This window comes from Hemitrygon akajei, chromosome 9 (genome assembly GCF_048418815.1).
Source record: "Hemitrygon akajei chromosome 9, sHemAka1.3, whole genome shotgun sequence".
In the NCBI taxonomy this organism is placed as follows: domain Eukaryota; kingdom Metazoa; phylum Chordata; class Chondrichthyes; order Myliobatiformes; family Dasyatidae; genus Hemitrygon; species Hemitrygon akajei.
Window position 1 is genome coordinate 134,041,443 of NC_133132.1, and position 21,870 is coordinate 134,063,312.

Consider the following 21,870-nt stretch of genomic DNA (forward strand, 5'->3'; position numbering starts at 1 on the left):
GATAATTAAACTTAAACTGATTTTATTTCCATATACTGGTCTCAACACCATTGTCTGCAAGGTGCCCAGCATCCCAAACAAATCCCAGCATTTTGTTTGTGTTGCTTGGATTTCCAGCATCTGCAGATATTCGCTTGTTTGAAATCCCATCTCTGGGAATGACAGTGGTCGGTGATTGGCTAAAAGCTTCTTTCCTTCTGACGCTTTGATTGGCCGGACACTGGCAAGCGCCGGGTGACTGACTTTGCAGTGATTCGCTGGCCGTGGTTACCAGGAGACGCAGTTTGGTTGCCTGTCGCCTACTTCAGGCGACACGGCGGAGCCTGGTTTAAAGTACCGATAATCTGCCCACTTTGTGATTAACGGATCGACGATTGTACTATGTTTATCTACTTGAGCAAGAAGGTAAGACTGCAGACGCTCTGGGGCCTTTCGCTGACTAGGCCGCGGGAGCTCGGTGGAGTTTAGACGGCAATGGCTGGAGCTCAAGGAGCCGAGGGCTGCGGGGGGCTTGGTGCATGCGTACTGTTTACGTGCTGAAGCTCTTGTCGCTGAGTTTTCAAGAGGTGGGCTTGTTTATGTTTGATCATGGTGACTTTGAAGTGCAATTTATGAAATGGCTATAGTCCTAGATTGTTTGTGGATATTGCTTCAAGGCCCAACTATTATTCTTCTTTAAGAAATTTGATGTATTTTACTTGTTTGGATCAGCTTGTTTTGCTGAACAAGGGCTATCCATATCCTCTCATTTACTAAATCATTCAACGTGTCCTTAATAGTTCACCTAGTAAAGGAGCTGCCAAATTCAGCGTTATAAGACATTATGATTGCATTTTTTCAACTATAGGAGGATTTTTCTTACCCTTTCTTATGCACCCTACCTGGTTTAAATGTACAGGGGTTGCTTGATTGGGTGTTTAATTTACTATTGTATAGCCTACGAAAACAATTGTGCAGAAAGAAGGGGCACGGTTCGAAAAGGTGAAAAGTGCATTGATGATTTGTCGTTAATATAATTTAGGAGACATGTTGACAATTTCATTGTAATTGTCATGGAAGGTATAGTTAGGACTTGAACTAAGTTTCAAACCCTGTCCCTTAGCTGGATGTCCTCTTTTGTCAGTACTGATGAAAATCACAGTAATATGAATTTGCATTCTGCATCTGAGCTAAAAGAAGCGTGAGGCAAACCGTTATGGCAGACATAAAACAAATCAGTGAAAATTTGGGAAAAGAATTTCTAAGAAGGTTTTTGATGACAGAAACGTAATAGAAGTTCAATGCCATGGGAATTTGCTTTTTTCTGAAATTTCTATTGCTGAAAGTAGGGTGAGTTTCAGTACAAGTGATTGCAGGATGTTGTAGAAAAATTTCGTATGAAATGGAAAGGTTTAAAGATCAGATTTAGGGGGACAGAGAACCAACATAGGTCAGCAAGTCCAAAGGTGCTGAATGAGTAGGATTTGATATTGGATAGGAACATGTTGAAGTAAGATTAAGATTGCAGCACCTGCAATAATTCAACTGCTTAATTTTAATTTGTGCTGATTGTTATATATAATCTTCCTTTTTATTGTATTTTATTCAGATTGCCATCCCAAATAACATTCAATTGAGATGTGTTTCCTGGAATAAAGACCAAGGATTTATTGCTTGTGGTGGGGAAGATGGTCTTTTAAAAGTGCTGAAGCTTGAAACACAGACAGGTAGAGAAAGTTATAAAGCCAAATAGCATTCAACAACATTTTTATGTAAATTGTGGTCTAAACTAAATCTAGAAAATGCTGGAAATGCTTGGCATCACGTGGATAGAGAAATTAAATTTTTTTATCTCAGTGACCTTTCATCTGAACTCAATCATTTGAGTTCTCAAAAGTGTTATGATGAAAAACCATCAAGCTGAATTGGTAACAAAACTCCCTCTTCGCCACTGCCTGACTTGCTGAATATTTCGGTATTTTCTTTTTTTATTTTAGACTTTCAGATTTTGCTTTTAGAGAAATTGGGATTTGAGTATAATTTTGGGTGCTGGGAACATATACTGAAATATACAGTGCTAGCAGATCTTCATATGCAACTTTGCACATGTTAAATATGTAGTAAGAATTTGTCATTTTTCTGGGTCTCATGTTTATCCAATGAACAGCAATCTGCATTTTAAGGTATATTTTAATGTTATTCACTGGAAATCTACTTAAGTGAGGGAATGAACTTGGGATCAAAGTCCTCTTTAGGTCTAAGTTCCACTCTGACTCCACAGAAGATATCACAGACAATTTTGTTTAGGAGAGGAAAATGATATGAAAAATGTATTTGGCACTTTTATTACTTTTGCTTTTGACAAAGTTTTGGCTTTCTTGTTCTACCATTTTGTATCCCTATTTTAAACCACGAGAAATATTACTACTCAGTTTCTAATTTGGTTTTTGTGGGTTTCTGTAGATGACACAAGATTAAAAGGGTTGGCAGCACCTAGCAACCTTTCTATGAATCAGACATTAGAAGGGCACAGTGGTAAGTTTTCTTTTTATTCCAGATATTTGATGCAAAATGAAAGTCTAGTGTATAATCAGTTGTGGGCAGTTATATGAAATAATCATTTTAGTTATGCAAAACTGTTTACTAAGTAATTAGAATATAAAATCCAAGTTTATTGATTTTCCTGTTCTGAAGCAATTTCAATCTGTTCTTTGGTTTTAATACTCTCAATACTGTCGCACAACTGAACATTATAGTAGTGTAGCTATTGCAGCAGGTCGTTATGTTTGGCTGCAGTAGTAGTAGTCTCTCGAAGTCCGAGGAAGACGGATGTGTTGCGCAGTCAACGTCTGTGGGCACGCATATGACTTCTGAGGCCGAAGTCTGAAGCGCAGATACGGTTGCAGATGGGTCAAGGAGAACCGCCTGTTGGGACAAGAGCGGACGCCTTCCTGTGTCTTTCTTGACTCGCCTTGAGGTGCTGCATGCACCAGTTGGCTTGGAAGTTGGCTGCTGCCTTGGAGCATAGATTGAGCCACTTGGACCGGTCAGCAGCAGTGTGTTCGAGATCGCTGGCTGGAGTTTGGCCCACTTAAGGTTTGACTTGAGGTTGTCCTTGTACCTCTTCCTTGGGCACGGTTGCCCTGCTCCAGTTCTCCGTAGAACAACTGATGTGGCATTCTGGACTCATCCATGCGGATCACATGGCCGGTCCATCTACTGACTGCAGTAGGTACTGTGAAAAGGGCATAATATATCAGTATCCTTTTGAGTATTTGGCAAATTGTGCATAATTTAGTTTTAACTCAGAATTGGTCATATGCTTGTTTAGTTTATACTTAGAATGAAAATATGTGCTGAAAATGTGATGGATACTATCAGTTTGGGCAAGGCTAAATTTGATGACACTGGCAGGAATGCACAAAGGTTGATTGAAACAGACTGTTTGCAGGTAAAGGGATGCCTGGCAAGTTGCATAGGGAGAGTTAAGGGTGAACATGTTCCAGTCAGAATAAAGGACAAGGCTGTCAGGAGTAGGGAACTGGTTGACATTGCTCATGGTCAGGAAAATGGAGGCATATGTCAGCTCTAGGCAATTGAGAGAAGTGAATTCCTTGAGTATGAAGGATGTAGGAGCACACCTGAGAAGGAAATGAGGGAAAATTCAAGACATGAGATAATTTTATCAGATCATGTAATGGAGAATAAAATATGTTGTAAGTCTATAAGAGCAAACGGATAACCAATGAGAAGTTAGGGACCCTTAAGGGCCAATGTGGTCGCCTATGTGTAGAGCCACAGGAAATGGATGAAGTCTTAACTGAATATTACTTTCTTGTATTTATCATAGAGAAGGTCATGGAAGCTAGGAAATTAAAGGAAGAAGATAGTGATGTCTTGAAAATATCCACTTTACAAAAGTGGAGATGCTGGCTTTCTTCAAATTTGTAAAGGCAAGTAACTCCTTGTGGCCTGATCAAGTGTATCCTAGAACACAGTGGGAAGATAGGGAAGAAATTGCCTAGGTGACAGAAGAGAGATGTATGGCTTCCTTAGCCACGGGTAAGGCATTGGAAGGCTGAGAGGTGGCTGGTATTGTGACTCTATTCAAGAAGGGCTGCAAGGAGAAGCCAGGTGATTCCAGGCCTTTTCTCATCATATTAGTAGTGGGGAAAGTTATTGGAAGGATTCTTGGAGACAGGCTCTATCTGCATTCAGAAAGGTAAATGACTGAATAGGGACAGTCAGTGTGGCTTTATCCATGAGAAATCATGTCTCATGAAATTGATTAAAGTTTTTTGAAGAGATGACTAAGAGCATTAATAGAGGCAGGGCAGTAGATGTTGTCAGGTCTTGCATAATAGGCTGGTCTGGAAGGTTTAGAACACATGAGATTCAGGGTGAGCTAGCTATTTGAATACAAAATAAGCTTAGTGATAGGATGCAGAGAGTGGTAGTGGAGTATTTGTACTTTTTTAAAGAAAGGAATATTCAAAATCAGTAGGGTGAATGATGTTCTCTGGTTTCTGGCTAAGTGCTATCAAATTATTTGTAAGCAGACATAAAGGTGGTTAGATATTTTACTTTCTTTCACTAACTGTTTAATCTTCTCTTTATCTTTTGCAAGGAAATGGCTCTTACCATAAACACAGCAGATTGTACAGAATCTGGAAATAGTGTCCAACTCTCACACAATGCTAGGGGAACTCAGTAAGACAAGGAGCATCTATGGAGGGGAATAAATGGTGTTTCAGGCTGAGACCCTTCATCAGTACCTGGGTCTTGGCCTGAAATCTTGTATGTTTATTCTCCTGCATAGATGCTGCCTGACTTGCTGAGGTCCTCCAGCAATTTGTGTGAGCGACTCTCACCAGTTTCCATATAAAATTTTGTTGCTATGGATAGAATAGTACAGCACAACAGGCCCTTAGGCCCACCTAATCCATGCCGACCCATTAATCTGCCTAGTTCCATCGACCTTTCCCTATAACTCAGGTTCTCAAGTCCTGGCAATGTCCTTGTAAATTTTTCTGCACCTTTTCAATCTTACTTACATCTTTCATGTAGATACGTGACCAAAACTGCACACAATACCCCAAATTAGCATATAGGAGATTGAAAATCTGGCTGAGTGTTGCCACAACAATAACCTCTCAACGTCAACAACACCAAGGAACAGATTATTGATTTTAGGAGGAAACTGGAGGTCCATGAATCATACCTCATTGGGGGATCAAAAGTGGAGAGGGTCAGCAACTTTAAATTCCTCAGTGTTATCATTTCAGAGGATCTGCCTGGGCCCAGCACGCAAGCGCAATTGCGAAGAAAGCTTGGCAGTGCATCTGCTTCTTCAGAAGCTTGCGAAGTTGCAGCATGAAATCTAAAACTTTGACAAGTTTATATAGATGTGTGATGGAAAGTATATTGACTAGTTGCATCATGGCCTGGTATGGAAACACCAATGCTCTTGAAAGGAAAATACTAAAAAATGTAGTGGATATGGCCTAGTCCATCACGCAGCAGATATGATCAAGGACCCTCACTACCCAAGTCATTCCCTCTTCTCGATGCTGCCATCAGGAAGAAGGTACAGGAGCCCCAGGACCCACACCACCAGGTTCAAGAACAGTTATTACCCCTTAACCATCAGGCTCTTAAACAGATAGGGATGACTTTACCTATGGACTCACTTTCAAGGACTCTTCATCTCATGTTCTCAATATTTTTTTTTGTATGCGCACAGTGTGTTGTCTTTTGCACACTGGTCGTTTGTCCATCCTGTTGGTTGTGGCTATTATTGATTCTATTATATTTCGAGGATTTACTGAGTATGTCTGCAAGGTTGTATTTGGTGACATAAATGTACTTTGATAATAAATTTACCTTGAACTTTAAAATCAGGTCTCACTAGCTTCTTGTACAATTTCAGCAAAACATCCCAGCTCCTGTATTTAATAGATTGATTTATGAAGGGCAATGTGCCAAACGGTTTCCTTAACGGCCTTATCTACCTGTGACAACATAATTCAAGGAATTAATGAATCTGTATTTGCAGATCTCCCTGTTCCACTGCACTTCTCAATGTCCTTTCGTTCTCTGTGTAAGATCTATCGTGGTGGGTCCTTCTGAAATGCAACACCTCATACTTATTTGCATTAAGTTCCATCTGCCATTTTTCCAGCTGGTCCACATCTCACTGTAAGCTTTGATGGGCTTCCTCACTGTCCACTACTCTCCAATACATGGTGATATATTTTAAATCTCTCTGTTACTAGAGTATGTAAAGTTGGCCTCATTGTTAGTATGGTGAGTAAAGTATATTTTGTCTCTAACTTGGTAATGTGATTCCCTGAGTGATTCATCATTAAAGATGACTCAACATATAGATATTTCCTTTTATGAGTAAGTTATTTCTGACGTAATGGAGATGCACACTCTGAAACTGTAAAATAAAAGCGGCACTGCATAGGTGAGTTCATCCCCCTGTTATGTGAATCCATTGATAATAATAGTCTAATGTGCATAATGTACAATGTGACAAGGAGATGTGAAGAATGGATCTTGAGGAAATCAGTTGGTCAGTGAATTAAGTCTCGAAGGGGAGGATTAGGTTGGAGTTATGGGAGTCAACATTGGTGAAAAGGGTTATTAGGGAGAATGTCTGTCTTATTGGGAAGATTAAGGTTGAGCTGCTTGGAAAAGGATCATTAAAGTTTGAAGAAGATATTGGGTAGGAGAAAGCAAAAAAAAAATCAATGGAGAAATCCATCTGGACTATGAACATTTGAGACTTTAGCAAGGAAACTGATAACATCAGGCTTCCTTAAATTATTCCAAAGGTGCCTTCGGTCCTTGGGATAAAGGCCTTTTTCAGAGTTCAAGACAGTGATGTTGCTGATCTTGAATGCATGGGATAGTTCTGTACAAATTATGTTAACAAGGTGTTATAGCAAGAAACTTGCATAAGGTGTTTCATTGGAGAGTTCTCACTATTTCAGAGGGTAGAAATCACAGAAAACATCAGGCTGTAGATTAGGGATGAGAGAATTGCATGGTGAAGTCTTAAGTTGTGGAATAATATGTATGTAGGAACAGAGGCATAGTGGGGGGAAAGTTGGGGTTTGAGACGGGAGTGGCATGAAGATGCAGGGCATTATCAGCTTAATAAATGTGGCAACAGCACACTTCCAATTTTTTTAATTGCAGCTCTTCTGCACAGAGGAACAAGAAAAAAATGTGAATGCGTGCTGTTGCCACTCAAAGTATTTAATTGTGTTTATATAGTTTAGTCATACATTACTTCTACTATTTTGACATTAAAATTCCTTAATCTCTTTTATTTCTCTTCATTATATATAATTACTAAATAAAAAGTTTCTGACCAAGTTTAATTCATTATAAATTATTCTTTTTTTCGTCCAGGGTAATTCAGAATCAGGTTTATTATCGCTGGTATGTGTTGTGAAATTTGTTAATTTAGCCACAGTAGTTCAATGCAATGCATAATATAGAAGAAGAATAAATAAGTAAATCCATTACAGAATATGCATATTGAATAGATCAAAAATTGCGCAAAAGCAGAAATAATATATATTAAAAAAGTGAAGTAATGTTCACGGGTTCAATGTCCAATTAGGAATCGGATAGCAGAGGGGAAGAAGCTGTTCCTGAATTGCTGAGTGTGTGCCTTCAGGCTTCTGTATCTCTTACCTGATGGTAACAGTGAGAAAAGGGCATGTCTTGGGTGCTGGAGGTCCTTAATAATGGGTGCTGCCTTTCTGAGACACTGCGCCCTGAAGATGTCTTGGGTACTTTGTAGGCTAGTGCCCAAGATGGAGCCGACTAGATTTACAACCTGCAGCTTCTTTTGGTCCTGTGCAGTAGCCCCTCCATACCAGACAGTGATGCAGCCTGTCAGAATGCCCTCCATGGTACACCTATAGGAGTTTTTGAGTATATTTGTTGACAAGCTGAATCTCTTCAAACTCCTAATGAAGTATAGTCGCTGTCTTGCCCTCTTTATAACTGCATCGATATGTTGGGACCAGGTTAGGTCCTCAGAGATCTTGACAGCCAGGAATCTGAAGCTGCTCACTCTCTCCACTTCTGATCCCTCTATGTGTTCCTTCGTCTTACCCTTCCTGAAGTCCACAATCCGTTCTTTTGTCGTACTGACGTTGAGTGCAAGGTTGTTGCTGTGACACCACTCCACTAGTTGGCATATCTCAATCCTGTACACCCTCTCGTCTCCATCTGAGATTCTACCAACAATGGCTATGTCATCAGCAAATTTATAGATGATATTTGAGTTACGCCTAGCCACACAGTCAAGGGTATAGAGAGAGTAGAGCAGTGGGCTAAGCACACACCCCTGAGGTGCACCAGTGTTGATCGTCAGGGAGAAGGAGATGTTATCACCAATCCACACAGATTGTGGTCTTCCGCTTAGGAAGTCGAGGATCCAATTGCAGAGCGAGGTACAGAGGCCCAGGTTCTGTGGGAATGATGGTATTAAATGCTGAGCTATAGTCGATGAACAGGATCCTGACGTAGATGTTTTTATTGTCCAAGTGATCTAAAGCTGTGTGAAGGGCCATTGAGATTGCATCTGCTTTGACCTATTGTGGTGATAGGCAAATTGCAATGGATCCAGGTCCTTGCTGAGACAGGAGTTCAGTCTAGTCATGGCCAAATTCTCAAAGCATTTCATCACTGTAATGTGAGTGCTACTGGGTGATAGTCATTAAGGCAGCTCACATTATTTTTCTTAGGCACTGGTATAATTGTTGCCTTTTTGAAGCAAATGGGACCTTTCGCCCGTAGCAGTGACAGGTTGAAAATGTCCTTGAATACTTCCACCAGTTGGTTGTGTTACGTACCTCATAACTGGGTGTCTAACCAGCAGAGAAAGAAGAATCCATTGGAGTCTGGTGGTACTATATTCAAAAGTGTTTATTAATAAAATAAGCAAATCAATATCAATAATGCAAATATATAGATAACACACGTTAGCAATAATAAACCTAAAAGTGTAGGAATAATAATAAGCAATAATAAACAAGCTATATTGATGTCTAGAGGAAAATGAATTGTCATAGAATATAAAGTTCAGTTCAGTTCATGCGTGCTAAGGTAGATATGGTTGTTGTGTTGTAATCGTTGGAGAGAGAGAGAGAGAGAGCGAGCGAGAAGTAACAGCTACAGCAGTCAAACCTTCCTTTGCATTCTTGATCTGTCATGTCGTTGTGGCCATTCAGTTATGACCCCTTTGTCCTTCAGCTAGACCGTTCTTCTGTGGTGGACTCGTCACTCTGGCATGAGTGGACACACACACAAGTCCCCACCGGCCCTGATATAACACTGTGAGTTTTACTGACCGATCTCCTGGTTCAGTCTCCGAAGCCCCACACCTTCCCGTGGGTTCCAACACTCAATCAGTGTCCACTAGTGTGTCTCCTGGTGTGTCTGAAGGGTGTCTCTCCAGACCTCACTTTTATCCCTACTCATGGGGTCTCAGTTATCAATCAATTTTGAATGACTGTGTCCATCAAACCAGCCCACTCCGGCTGTCCACTGAGGAATGTTAATGAACAGAATGGTATAAGATAAATAACCCTCTCAGAAGTTATAATACGGTGAATCAACAAGCCTCTCTCCCCTCTCTTATCTGTAGCAGATGTTCTTGCATGTTTTCTTTTCATCTCTCTCTCATGAGCAGCATAGTGTTACGTATTCCGTAACTGGTGGTACCATTTTCAAACGTTTTTATTTATAAAGGGGCACAAAAGTAAGGTTAATACAAACATTCAGATACCATAAGTCATCACTACTCAATCTAAAGCGCAGGTATAGTAATAACCAATAAGAAATAAACTATCGTTGTCTAGGGGTAACGTATATATTGTCCGCTGTATAACTGAAAGTCTCTTGCGGTCACTGCAGTTCCATCAGCTGCCGTCTTTGGTGGTGTCGCGTTGGTGCACTTTTGTTAGAGAGAGAGAGAGAGAGATTGAATGAAACAGTTACCCGCCGGGTTTGTCCAACCTTTAGGGGTTCGATTCCGTCTTTTGTCCCGTTGGGGAATAGACGCTCGCTGGTGGCCTCCCCTGTAGCTAAGCCGTTCTCTCGTGGTGAGGTCGCCAATCCCAGGCAAGGAAAAGACGCACACGAACCCCACCACCGGCTGTCGCTATTAAACGCTGTCGCAGGATTTCTAGCGTGTCTTCTGGTGCGTCTAAAGGGGTTCCCCCCCCCCTCAAACCCTCCTTTCTACTTCCTCACGGGATCGCAGGTGTCAATCTCTCTCTCAACCAGCCCACTTTGCCCGAGGGCTTTACACGTGGTCTTCATGAGACAATGGTCAGGGTCGCTTTATTCTGCATCCCGGACGTGGTATTCAGCACGTCTCCCTCTCTCTCCCATTTCCGGTGTCTATTCAGCACGTCTCTCTCTCTCTCTTGGGTCATTGACCCCCCCTTCACTAGGGCTCTTGCGATTCTCGCAAATGAGGGGGCTGGTATCATAACAATAGCAACAGTAATGGTTTGTGATTCTCCTGGTGGGGGGGAATATGGGCAACTCTGCACCCCATTGTTCATCAGAACTGTTCATCCTCCATAACAGTTGGCACAGGTTTTCAGAGCCTTACCAGGTACTCCATTGGGACCTTCTGCCTTGCGAGGGTTCACTCTCTTTAAAGACAGCCTAACATTGGCCTCTGAGACAGAGATCACAGGGTCATCAGGTGCTGCTGGGATCTTCACAGCTGTAGTTATATTCTCCCTTTCAAAGTGGGCATAGAAGGCGTAGAGTTCATCTGGCAGTGAAGCATCGCTGTCATTTGTGCTATTGGGTTTCGCTTTGTAGGAAGTAATATTTTGCAAACCCTGCCAGAGTTGTCGTACATCCGATGCCACCTCCAACCTTGTTCAAAATTGTCTCTTTGCCCTTGAAATAGCCCTCCGCAAAACTTCTGCAAATCATACCTGGTTTTCTGGTAATTAAGATTCTGATCGATCGTCACAGTATATTAATTGAATTATGTTTTTTAGGTGCTGTACAGGTGGTGACTTGGAATGAGCATTACCAGAAATTAACAACTAGTGACCAGAATGGTCTAATTATTGTATGGATGCTATACAAAGGTCGGTTAACTCTTCTTGCGGTGTTTAAGATTGAGTTTGATGTAAATAAAATGGTTATTGATGTACATGACTATTTTCTAAACTGATCTCATAGATACTGATATAGTTAAGTATGGTGATAGATAAACTGAAGCAATAGTCAATTCAGTAGATGAAATGAATTGCAAACTCGTATTTGTCATATCTAGTTAGATACAAGATTAAGCTCTGTATTTATGACATAATCATTATATTTGTGTTAGAAAGTGTTTATCAAATAGCAGTGTTATATGATTGATATTAAATTGATGGTGCTGATTGCAACAGTTTGTTTTGTAATATTATTGAAATTTTTTATGAAAACAGACCTTGTGAATTGATTTCAGGTTCTTGGTATGAAGAAATGATCAACAATAGGAATAAATCTGTTGTTCGTGGTATGAGTTGGAATGCTGATGGACTAAAAATCTGCATTGTGTATGAAGATGGTGCTGTCATTGTGGGTTCAGTGGATGGTAATTTATTTCATACTAAGAAAATGTAATTATGAAAAAGATTTTAATATTCATTTATCTATAGTGATCTCTCATGGGTAATATTTTCATTTGAATCTTATTTTGGAATAAAGGTTAATTGATTTGTCAGTTAATGTATATTAATTCATATATAATCCAGCATTAGGTAAATACATAATTATTCCCAAACTTACTTTGAATTATAAATTAGCATTTTTGGAGCTACTCAGCAAGAAGTTTGGCTTTGGTTACTAGCACTGTAGATGTGAAAGAATATCAACCATCAGCATTATTTGATCCAAAGGTGCAGCCAGGAATCCTGCACATACAGTATTTAACACTAACTGTAAATAAGGTTTTTTTTTGCTACTGGTTTGTTTCTAATTGCCTTAAGAGTATCTTCTTTATTTATCTTTTCTTAATGATGGATTCAAATTTTCTCTAATGTTTTCTCAGGTAACAGAATCTGGGGTAAGGAACTGAAGGGCTTACAGCTGAGCCAAGTAGCCTGGTCACCAGACAGCAAGATTCTTATATTTGGCATGGCCAATGGAGAAATACATATATATGACAGTCAAGGAAATTTCATTGTACGTTTACTGCTGTTTACGATTTCTTATAAATTATTAAATGCTTCTGTCATTTTTATAATACTACTTGGTTGATCTGGATCTTTATAGGTTGAATTCTAAATATGCTACATGTATTTTTATTTACTTGTGATTGAGACTATTTCAAGTTGTGAGAAGACAGCATAAAGAAGGGTTAATATTCTTTTGTGTGCGTTGGTGAAATGAACAATTTTTATTGTGACCCAATGGGGAACAATCAAATTTTTAATTTCTATTTCAGCTACTGCCTACATTATATTTGTATTAAGTAAGTGCAATTGCAAAATGTGTCACTGCAAGTAAGAAGCTGGAGAGAATTTGGATATTGTAGTTTTTAATACTTGCATATCTGTAATTTGATTCCAATACATTCAGTATATCTTTAAACCTTTCAGATGAAGCTTGTGCTCCAATGCCTTATTAATGTTACTGGTGCAGTCAGCATTGTTGGCATCCATTGGTATTCTGGAACCGAAGGCTATGTTGAACCAGACTGTCCTTGTTTGGCAATCTGCTTAGATAATGGTCGTTGTCAGATAATGCGTCATGAACATGATGAGAGTAAGTACAATCACTGTATAAATGTGGGATGGATTCAAGATGATTGGTATTTTGAAAATGTGGATGTTAACATATTGGGAGAGATTTTTTCTAGTGATTGGAAAGGAGTAGGAGAATGTAGGTGGAGAGCAAGGTTAGAACATAGTTTTAGCTTAAGTTTGAAAATGGCAGCAAAGGTGTAGTTTTTAATAAAAGGGCATTGCACGCTTCAGGTTGGCTCTAAATTGTTAAATTTTCTGATAATAATTTGCACCTTCTGCAACTCATCTCCCCATTCTCTTAAGTATTGAGAGCAGGAGAACATTCAGATATTAATGTGATAGGCGATAAGATAACATTTATTTGATAATCTTGCGTCCTGTGACTCATTGGCTTTTACAGGAATCTGCTTTTGGAGTAGGTTTTCTGCTGTCTGCAATCCAGCTTAAGATTTTCAGTTTACCATGTGGTACTGGCCTGCATGGTTGAAGTTGAGGTTAGCACTACGATCTCTAATCACGAGCAACAGCCATACTCTTGGAATTGAGCTACTGCTTGTACAATGCAGTGTAGAGATGCATGTTAGATTTGTAGGCCTGCTTGCCCTGGGCACAGAGCTTATTTGAGTGCTTGATCATCTACTACCTCTTCAGAAATTTCAGGCTGTTTTGGTGCAGCACTCCCTGTCTATCCATTGGACTGAGAAGTGAATATACCCTGCATCTCATGATTCGCATTGCAGCAGAGAGTCAGAGAGCTATTGCGGCCTTAAGTACTCTCTGAATATAAATGTTATTGTCGATGCCAGTATTGGGCTGAAGAGCATTACTCTGTTTCTATATTTGCGTAGCCTGGGAGTTCATTCCCTGTAGGGAGCACTGGTGAAGATTAATTCACGATTCTTGAAGCACAAGCTGTTACTAAGAGAAGAACCCCTTGCACTGTCCATTAGAGCTGCTATAATTTCCTTCCCCTACACACTTGCCATCGTCGAATCTCCCCACCACCACCACAGGGATGCTACATCTTTTACCTACACACTCCACCCACCACAACCTATTCTGAATCATTCCCTCTTTACTTTTCCAGCACAACAACTTTGATCATTTTGTTATAGGAGGATGGCAGAGTAATCAGAATTAAAATTTGTATATTTTCATTGTGGTTATGAATGGTACTTAAGTATTGAATAGCCAAAACATTGGTATTTTTCTTACTGGAGTCGCTGAGACATAGTTCAATTCCTTCAGCAGTTGTAAACCTTCAGGCACAATTAGTATATATTAATAAATTTGAAGTTCCAAGTCACTAACTAGTGTATATTTTCACTTGATTAAATGTTTTAGTAGTTTTCCTACCCCACTCAACCATGACACTTTTAATGATTTCTTATGAAAACCAGAAGACCAAGCACTTACTAAGAACCTTATTTTTATTGATTAAAAATCTTCGATGAAATTAGTGGAAACATTGTTAAAGTAAAATGAAAAAAGTCATTGCATAGCAGGGTGTAACTATATAGTTTCAAAGTTGAATTGTAGATTTGTGATTGTGTTCATCTTGATTGTACCCTAACCAGTGCAATTGTGTTTGTAATGTTTTGATTGCTGCCTACCTGAAATATTTACCCTTCAGAGATAGAGTGAATAAAGGGAATAAGGATTTTTTTCCTGATAGATCCTATCCTGCTTGATACTGGTATAAATGTGGTTGGCATTCAGTGGAACTATTGTGGGAGTGTGTTGGCAGTGGCTGGTTCCCAGATGTCACCTGGTCAAGACAAGCAGATCAATGTTGTACAGTTCTACACTCCTTTTGGTGAGGTAAGTTTTTCCTTCTTTATCATCAGCTTTATGAGTGGAACAGGAAGCCAACTATTTATTTAAACATGATATTCAGTGGAAGATCATGTCTGTTTAGAACTACTGTAAAATTTTGCAAATCTGGTATCCAGTTGTTCAGGAAACCCAATGGGTCAGCACCTGGTTCACTCCTTATTCCAGAGTGTAAGTCAGGATCAGAAGTGAAATGGGGTTTATGGTCTGAACTAGGGAGTCCAGGGTATGGACTGGTTGTGAGGCCTTGGGACATGGGAGACCAGAAACTTGTCAAAACTGACCAGGTTCTATTCCTCGCTCCTTACAAACTCACCAGGCTCAATTTGCCACTCATTTTAAATTCACTGGGTTCACTGGAAAATTTATTATACTGTGTGCAGCATGTGGAAAATGAAATAAAGGTGTGTCTTAAAAGGTATTAACTAGACTAATATTCAGTAGTCCAGAAAATCAGATAGTCTGGCACCAACAAAGTCCTGCTGGTGCTAAATGATTGGAGTTTTACTGTAAACAGTAAAATAAATAACCTGGTGAAAGATGATTAAATTATTGGTGCAGAAGTTCTCTTCCATATTTGTTTAAAAAGTCTATATACCAAAATGGTTGGGTGTAAAAATGTGAAGTATGTCAGGGATGGTCACACTATGGTCTATGAATCAAATTTGATATGTTGGAAGTCTTTCAGTTTCCTGCTGAAGGGATATTCAATCTTGCATAACAACTATGGAACGCATGCTTGGTTAAGTAGCCTCGTCATCTCATCAGGCCTCAGTGAAAGAGAAGACTGTGGGAGGACGGATGGGTGGGTTGAAAAATGGATCACAGGAGAGGGAGAGGATAGCAAAGATGGTAAATCACTAACTTTGGAAATTTCAAAAGGGCTGTGAGATGGAGGGAGATGGAATCCTTGGACGGTAACTTCAACGTCTGAAGATAAGTCACCTGGACCAGATGGACTACACTGCAGGGTTCTGAAAGAGATAGCTGAAGAGGTTATTGAAACATTAGTTATAATCTCTCAAGAATCATTAGATTCTGAAATGGTTCAAGAGGAAAGGAAAATTGCAAATGTAACTCTACTCTTTAAGAAGGGAGGGAGGCAAAAGCAAAGAACTTGTAGGTCAGATAGCCTGGTGGGGGTAACCAGAACTAGAGGGCAGAGCCTCAAAATTGACCTTTTACAATAGAAATGAGGAGGAATTTCTTTAACCAAAGAGTGGTGAATCTGTGGAATGCTCTACTACAGACTGCGGTGGAGGCTAAGTCTGTGGGTATATTTAAAGCAGAAGTTGATAGATTCTGAACCATGGTTTTTAATGAGGCTTTCATGTTAGATGGATTGGAGGTGTGGTGGAATTTCTGATAGGAAACAGGAGTGTGGAACAGTATAACATGGTAACAGGCCTTTCAGTACAACATATGGCAGCTGGAGTTTTCTCTAGTGTAACATGTTTCTTTTTACCTTAAAATAGTCCCATCTGAAAGTCAGTCTCATTGACAGGCTTCCATTATGTTTCGGTGTAGAGGCTCTAAAAGAGGCAGCAGAATTGTTATGTTTTCTTGTTTCATAGACCCAGTGCAAGGAGAGTTGAATGTCTACTCCAATATGAAAAGATTCCTGGGACTCTCTGAATCTGATTCCTTCATTCATTAACTTTTAATGATGCTCCAAACTATTCTGATAATTTGTAGTTTATCTAGCAGATGTATTATACACGGAATAATTCAGATCAAAATCTGTTTTGTAGTAAAATGCCTTGCATATATTTGTGGGATGTTACAATAACATGTTACCTTGCTTATATATTTCCTTCTCTTACCATTTCTTCAAGCATTTACGTACATTAAAAGTTCCTGGCAAGCAAATGTACGCGGCTTCATGGGAAGGAGGAGGGTTGAGAATTGCCCTTGCAGTGGATTCTTTTATATATTTTGCCAACATTAGACCCGATTACAAGGTAAAACCTCCCAACATTCAAAACTTTTAAGTGTATCACCAGGTTATCAATGTGTTTATTATTTTTCTCAAAAAGATTGCTTATATTTAATGCAGTTTAGAATTGAAATTAAGCATTTTTAACATGTAATGACTGTAGGAATGTGGGATGTACTGTAATTGCACACATTTCCAAAAACAAAAGAGTAGGTTACTTGGTGAAAATAGTTACCAAAATTTGAAAGATGGGAGAATGTCTATCATCAAATGACAACCAATCCCTTGTTGAAATGTTTAAATTGAGAATTCTCATATGTATTATACTGAAAATTTGAGTGAACCAAATAAGCCTATAAAAATGGTTTACAGTGAATTTATGCTAGTTATAAAACAAATAACAACTTCATTATTTCAAGTTACTGGGCATTCAATATGTGCCCTTGGAAACGTAAGGCTAAATAGTGATATTCCTATCTATATACTACTAAAACTCTCGTACTCTGTCTGTTTGTGACCTTCAATTAGCACAAACATTGCATTACAGTGGCACTATTTTTGTCTAAATCGACTTAAAATGCGCTAACTTATAGAATGCAGGCAAAGTTCAGGGTTATATATTCGTATAAAATTCTTCATTCACCAAAATGAACTGCCCCGTTTTCACCCGAGAGCCGATCCGCCGTCATGGAAATCGGGACGCGGCACCAAGATGCACAGGCACGACCAGCCTCAGCAGTGACGCCAACCTGAGCAAAAGGCCAGGGCAGGGCAGCTCTATTTCGAGTGGTCACATATCACCATCAGCATGTGCCGGATTGGGACAGATCTAACTGCCACCCATCAATAAGAGATCATTAAATCTTATTGTAATGACATACTTCTCTTTCAATATTTTTATTAGTTTCTGCATAAAGGAATACAGACTACAAGAAGATGTATATTATAAGTCAAAAAACATCAAATACATTGTATTAAAAATAGTTACAATCACAAAACCCTGTATTCATAAAAATTAAATTAAATCGTAATATTGAAATTTAATAATATTGTTATACAGAAAAAAATCTAAACCCACTTACCAAAGTCAGAGCTGTTAGGAAAAGCAAAAAAGGGGGGGAAACCCTTATCATATAAAATATATTATTAGCCACCATCTGTACTTTTACAATAAATCAAAGGTTTTGAAAATAACTCAAAAATGGTCCCCACAATATATAAAATTCTTGACTAGATTTAAAAACTGAAACATAGGATCTTCTCTAAATTTAAGCATGATATAACATCCCCTAACCCATAATGATGTACTTCGAGACAACCATAAAACCCTTTGCTGCAGTGAAAAGACAGCGCTGACTGTATCACGTCCATTTAGGAGAGCACCAGCCACATCATCAAGAATAATCAGCTTTCTTTGATATTACTGCTTTGTATCTTCCATCCAGCATTAGGGTAAAAAAAAAGTCAGCCTAATTATGCCACGTGGAAAGAGAAGGGGAACATTATGGTCAAGAGATGACACCATACATCATTGGGAAGCGACAAGGAGAGGGAGAGAACAAGAATTGGATGAGGCCAGGGCCGCACGACTCCAGGATCAAAGAGCCAGGATAAAAAGGATGAGAGAAGAAGAGACGACACCAAGATCAGAGACAAAGAATAAATAACAGAAGAGACGGGGGATGATAGGGCTGCACGTCTCCAGAATGACAACAAGAGGCACAAGGGTGGCAGATGAACCAGAAATGTTGCCATCAGAAGTGTCCTTTGTTAAACGAAGAGGAGCTATATTTGCCTTGCTACGCGTCTTGCTCTTCAATAAACTCGTTTTTCTTCAATTTCCAAAGCAAAGCAATACCAATAGCATTCAGGAAAATTTAATGTTCATTCTGGTCACATCAGATTGCACCACCTTTCTCTCAAAGAGTGCCCCAACGGGTCACCCTGTTGTCTATTTTACATATACAAACGTGGTTGTAGAACTGAGGCAATTGCAGTCCTTTGAGTCAAATCAAATTGTATTGGGCAGTCACTTCCTACCTGTATATGGTATTCAGGTGGGTGATTGATGTCTGGGGTTGAAAGATCAGTGCTTAGGAGTCATTTGGGAGATTTGGGTGTAGAGGTTGTGATAGGAGGGGAGGTTTTGTGAGAAGGTTATGAGCATGGTGAGGTGGGAGGAAGGAAGAAGGTGGGGTCAGTTGCAGTCTGTGGTATGGGTGTGACGTGTCAGCACTGTATAGATGCTGGAGAGAGGAATCAAATGAAATCAATTAAACAAAAGAAAGAGCACAAATAAGAGTTGGCTCTCTAGCACCTTGTAGAAACAACTCAGGGAGGACCTACCTGTATCGCAGCACAGCTAATTAAGTAGCTTTATTAAAACTGTTTGAACTGAGATGACTCAACAGTAGCTCCGCTTCAGAATCATGCAGACTAATTTCTCCTGGGAGTGTTCTTTAACAGCATTCTATAGGGAACAACATCATTATATGTACGTAGAGATACAAACGCTGATCCATGGAAATGCAAATTGTATTCTAAAGTGCCGGCTGAGTTTCTAGACTGGTGGATACAACCTAACCACCATGTTATACTTCGGGAATACAATTTTTGTATGTTTAGTTTTGAAAAAAGAAATTACTATGGGATGAAAACTCCTGTGTAAACTGATAATACAAACAAGAAATTTAAAAACTAAATGCACAGATGATCGATGAGATTAATAATTCTCAGGTCTTTTGAATATCTGATTGGAAATACATCTTCTAAGGTAGACCAAGACACAAATATTTAGTAGGTTTTCTTGCATTTCATTTTTTCTTTTAGATGTTTTTTTTAATTCACAGAGCTCTTAAATTAGATTTAGAAAGTTTTATTATTGTCACAGTTTATTATATTAAAGGAGAGATAAGATTCATTAATGCATAAAGCATTGCTGAGGCTAGATCCTTTTCAGGAAGAAACCAGATCTGTGAAGAAAAGGAGAATGCCATTATATAGTTTAAGTAAGAAAGTTGAATTGGTGTATGAAAATTATTTGATTTATATTTGTTTATTTGTTCATAGGATATTCTTTTTTTAAACAATGTTTAAACTTTTCATACATCCGAGTACAGTGAATTCTTGTTAAGTGATCCATCTGTTTGGGGTAGCTGTTTATTTGGGACGAGTCTTAAAGAACAAAATCTCAATTGAGAAAATAGCTGGGATTCCCTTTATTTATTTGGGACGCTATGCTGCTTAATTGACAAAGGAGACTTGCTGAACAGTGTCAGTCGCGTGAACTTGTGTGGCCATTAGACACTATAGCATGCTTAGAGCAAACAGTTTTTAAATAGTGTTGTGTGTGTTTGTGTTCAAAAAGCAACAATTTTTGTCAGTGATAGATGGCAAGAAATGAGCAGCAAGACAATTCTGCAGTGAGTTTTGCTCATTGTGATTTCAAGCATTCAGGCTTGGAGATGCCAGAAACGGCTGGGAGTGAAAATGAAATAATTTCACTATTTCAAAAAATTTGGAACTATGAAGAAAATGAAAGTATTGATAATCATAATCATCTTGAAAGTTACAATTAAAATGAAGATTTGGAGGATGCAATTGTTGAAAGCCTTGTATGAAAGGGTCCATTATCTGCACTATTTTGTTCATTTACAGTCAATCAAAAGAATATAGCAGCAAGTTAGTTGTCCGCCCTATCTGATGATGACAGTGAAACCTCCTGTGGGAGAGTTGGCAAAGTGGAGAAGCCATTGCACTGGGACAGTTCCACTCTCTCGACCTTGGAAATCTGAGTCCAGTGGTACGAGTAGTCATCACAAACTGGGGTCTTCCTTGGTTACAGTGGATAACCATGACTTCTTCAGTGCTTTTATCATGCCTTCGCTCTCCTTGAAGAGCTGCAGAAGCACCACCTTGTCCGTTGCGTCTCACTGATGATCTCATCTGTCCAGTCTGCTGGAGCAGACTTCACTCGCTAGAACAGACATGTCTCTAATTCACCAGGGTATGAGGCCTGCCAACCACTCTTAAATGGTTTAGCCTGCCTGACAAAGTGGTGTCCTGGGGTATGACCGCGTCAAACAGTTACTTAGAGCCATAGGTGAGAGCTGAGTGTCCGGTGTGCACCAAAGGTCAGGGAGCTACCCCAGAATGGACACGACAAGCCTCTTTACTGGAGGTGCTGTTCCTCCCTGGGCACCCCGTGCACAGCAGCGTATATCGGATGAATTCCTCTGCTGATAACTAATAGGAGCTAATATACAATTTTATAGTACTCTAGTAGCATTGGTAGTGTTTGAATTTGTTCTGTATTTCATTTAAATGCATAATTTGTTACTCAGATGGTAGTTTATCTTTTTTCTACCTTTTTACTATTTCCTTGAAACTGGCTACATGCTCAATGGTTGTGATGTTATGTCATGTTTAAATTTAGAGAAGATTCGTTGTTCGATTTCTGATTCTAACCAAAATTTTCAAATGCTATGGGGACCCTTTCTGAATTTATTTTAAAAATCTTTGAATTGTTATTGTTATTAAAATATAGATCTGGGCTATTATTATAAAACACTATATGATAAAGTACTTTTTTTTTCTCGTTTTTTTTTTACCAACCAGCTTTGTCTTGGTAGTGGGTGTAGATGTTTTTTATAACTAACCATATTATTGTATTTCATAATTCAATTTATTTTATTTGATTGATCATGAATATGGGATACCATGATTGTATCAGTGTGATTTATATATAGTGCATTTTGTGTTATCTTATTTTGATTTATAATAAGTATACTTATGAATTCTGTATTTGTGTATATGAAATTTAATAAAAATACTGGAAAAAGAAACTGGCTAATTGGGCAGCCACTTAATTAGGTCAAAATTTGTCCTGTGTCCCAGTTAACTGGAATCCACTGTATAATATTAATTTCTGATCAATTCTCCTATACATTGGTCATAAAACCATTAATCTCTGTGCAATCACACCAAAATCTTGACCTCCAATTATTCCACCTGAATGAAATGTGGTAATGCATGGGCCCATTCCTTTGACAAAATCCTTTTGTATTTTATTGCATTTCTCTATGTTTTACTGTTTTTTTGTGCTTGCACTTTTTCACACTGAATCAAGCTGTCAGTTGTTCAGATAACCAAAGGCTATAATTTTTTGTTGTTGAAGATTTCAAAGTACCGTAAGTTCCCACAAGTTGAAATGATTATCTAATGTTTTGGGGTATTATTTGAGAAATAACAAACTTCCTGATGCAATCTTTTAATATGCTATTTTAATAATGCATTAAGTTAATTTTTATTAAATAATTTTAATAAATAACT

The 21,870-nt window shown here is 38.9% G+C and overlaps 1 protein-coding gene across 2 annotated transcripts in view; it reads left to right on the forward strand.

Annotated features, from left to right (window-relative positions):
- The first annotated feature begins 240 nt into the window (after positions 1-240).
- Positions 241-21,870, forward strand: part of wdr35 (WD repeat domain 35) — an 89,642-nt gene continuing 68,012 nt past the window's right edge. For both annotated transcript variants that reach the window (XM_073057012.1, XM_073057013.1), the window contains exons 1-9: positions 241-405; positions 1,589-1,706; positions 2,443-2,514; positions 11,031-11,123; positions 11,489-11,617; positions 12,074-12,207; positions 12,624-12,789; positions 14,446-14,591; positions 16,439-16,564. In XM_073057012.1, coding sequence (XP_072913113.1) covers positions 382-405; positions 1,589-1,706; positions 2,443-2,514; positions 11,031-11,123; positions 11,489-11,617; positions 12,074-12,207; positions 12,624-12,789; positions 14,446-14,591; positions 16,439-16,564 — 1,008 coding nt within the window. In that variant the 5' untranslated portion in view covers positions 241-381. The remainder of the gene's footprint in view (positions 406-1,588; positions 1,707-2,442; positions 2,515-11,030; positions 11,124-11,488; positions 11,618-12,073; positions 12,208-12,623; positions 12,790-14,445; positions 14,592-16,438; positions 16,565-21,870) is intronic.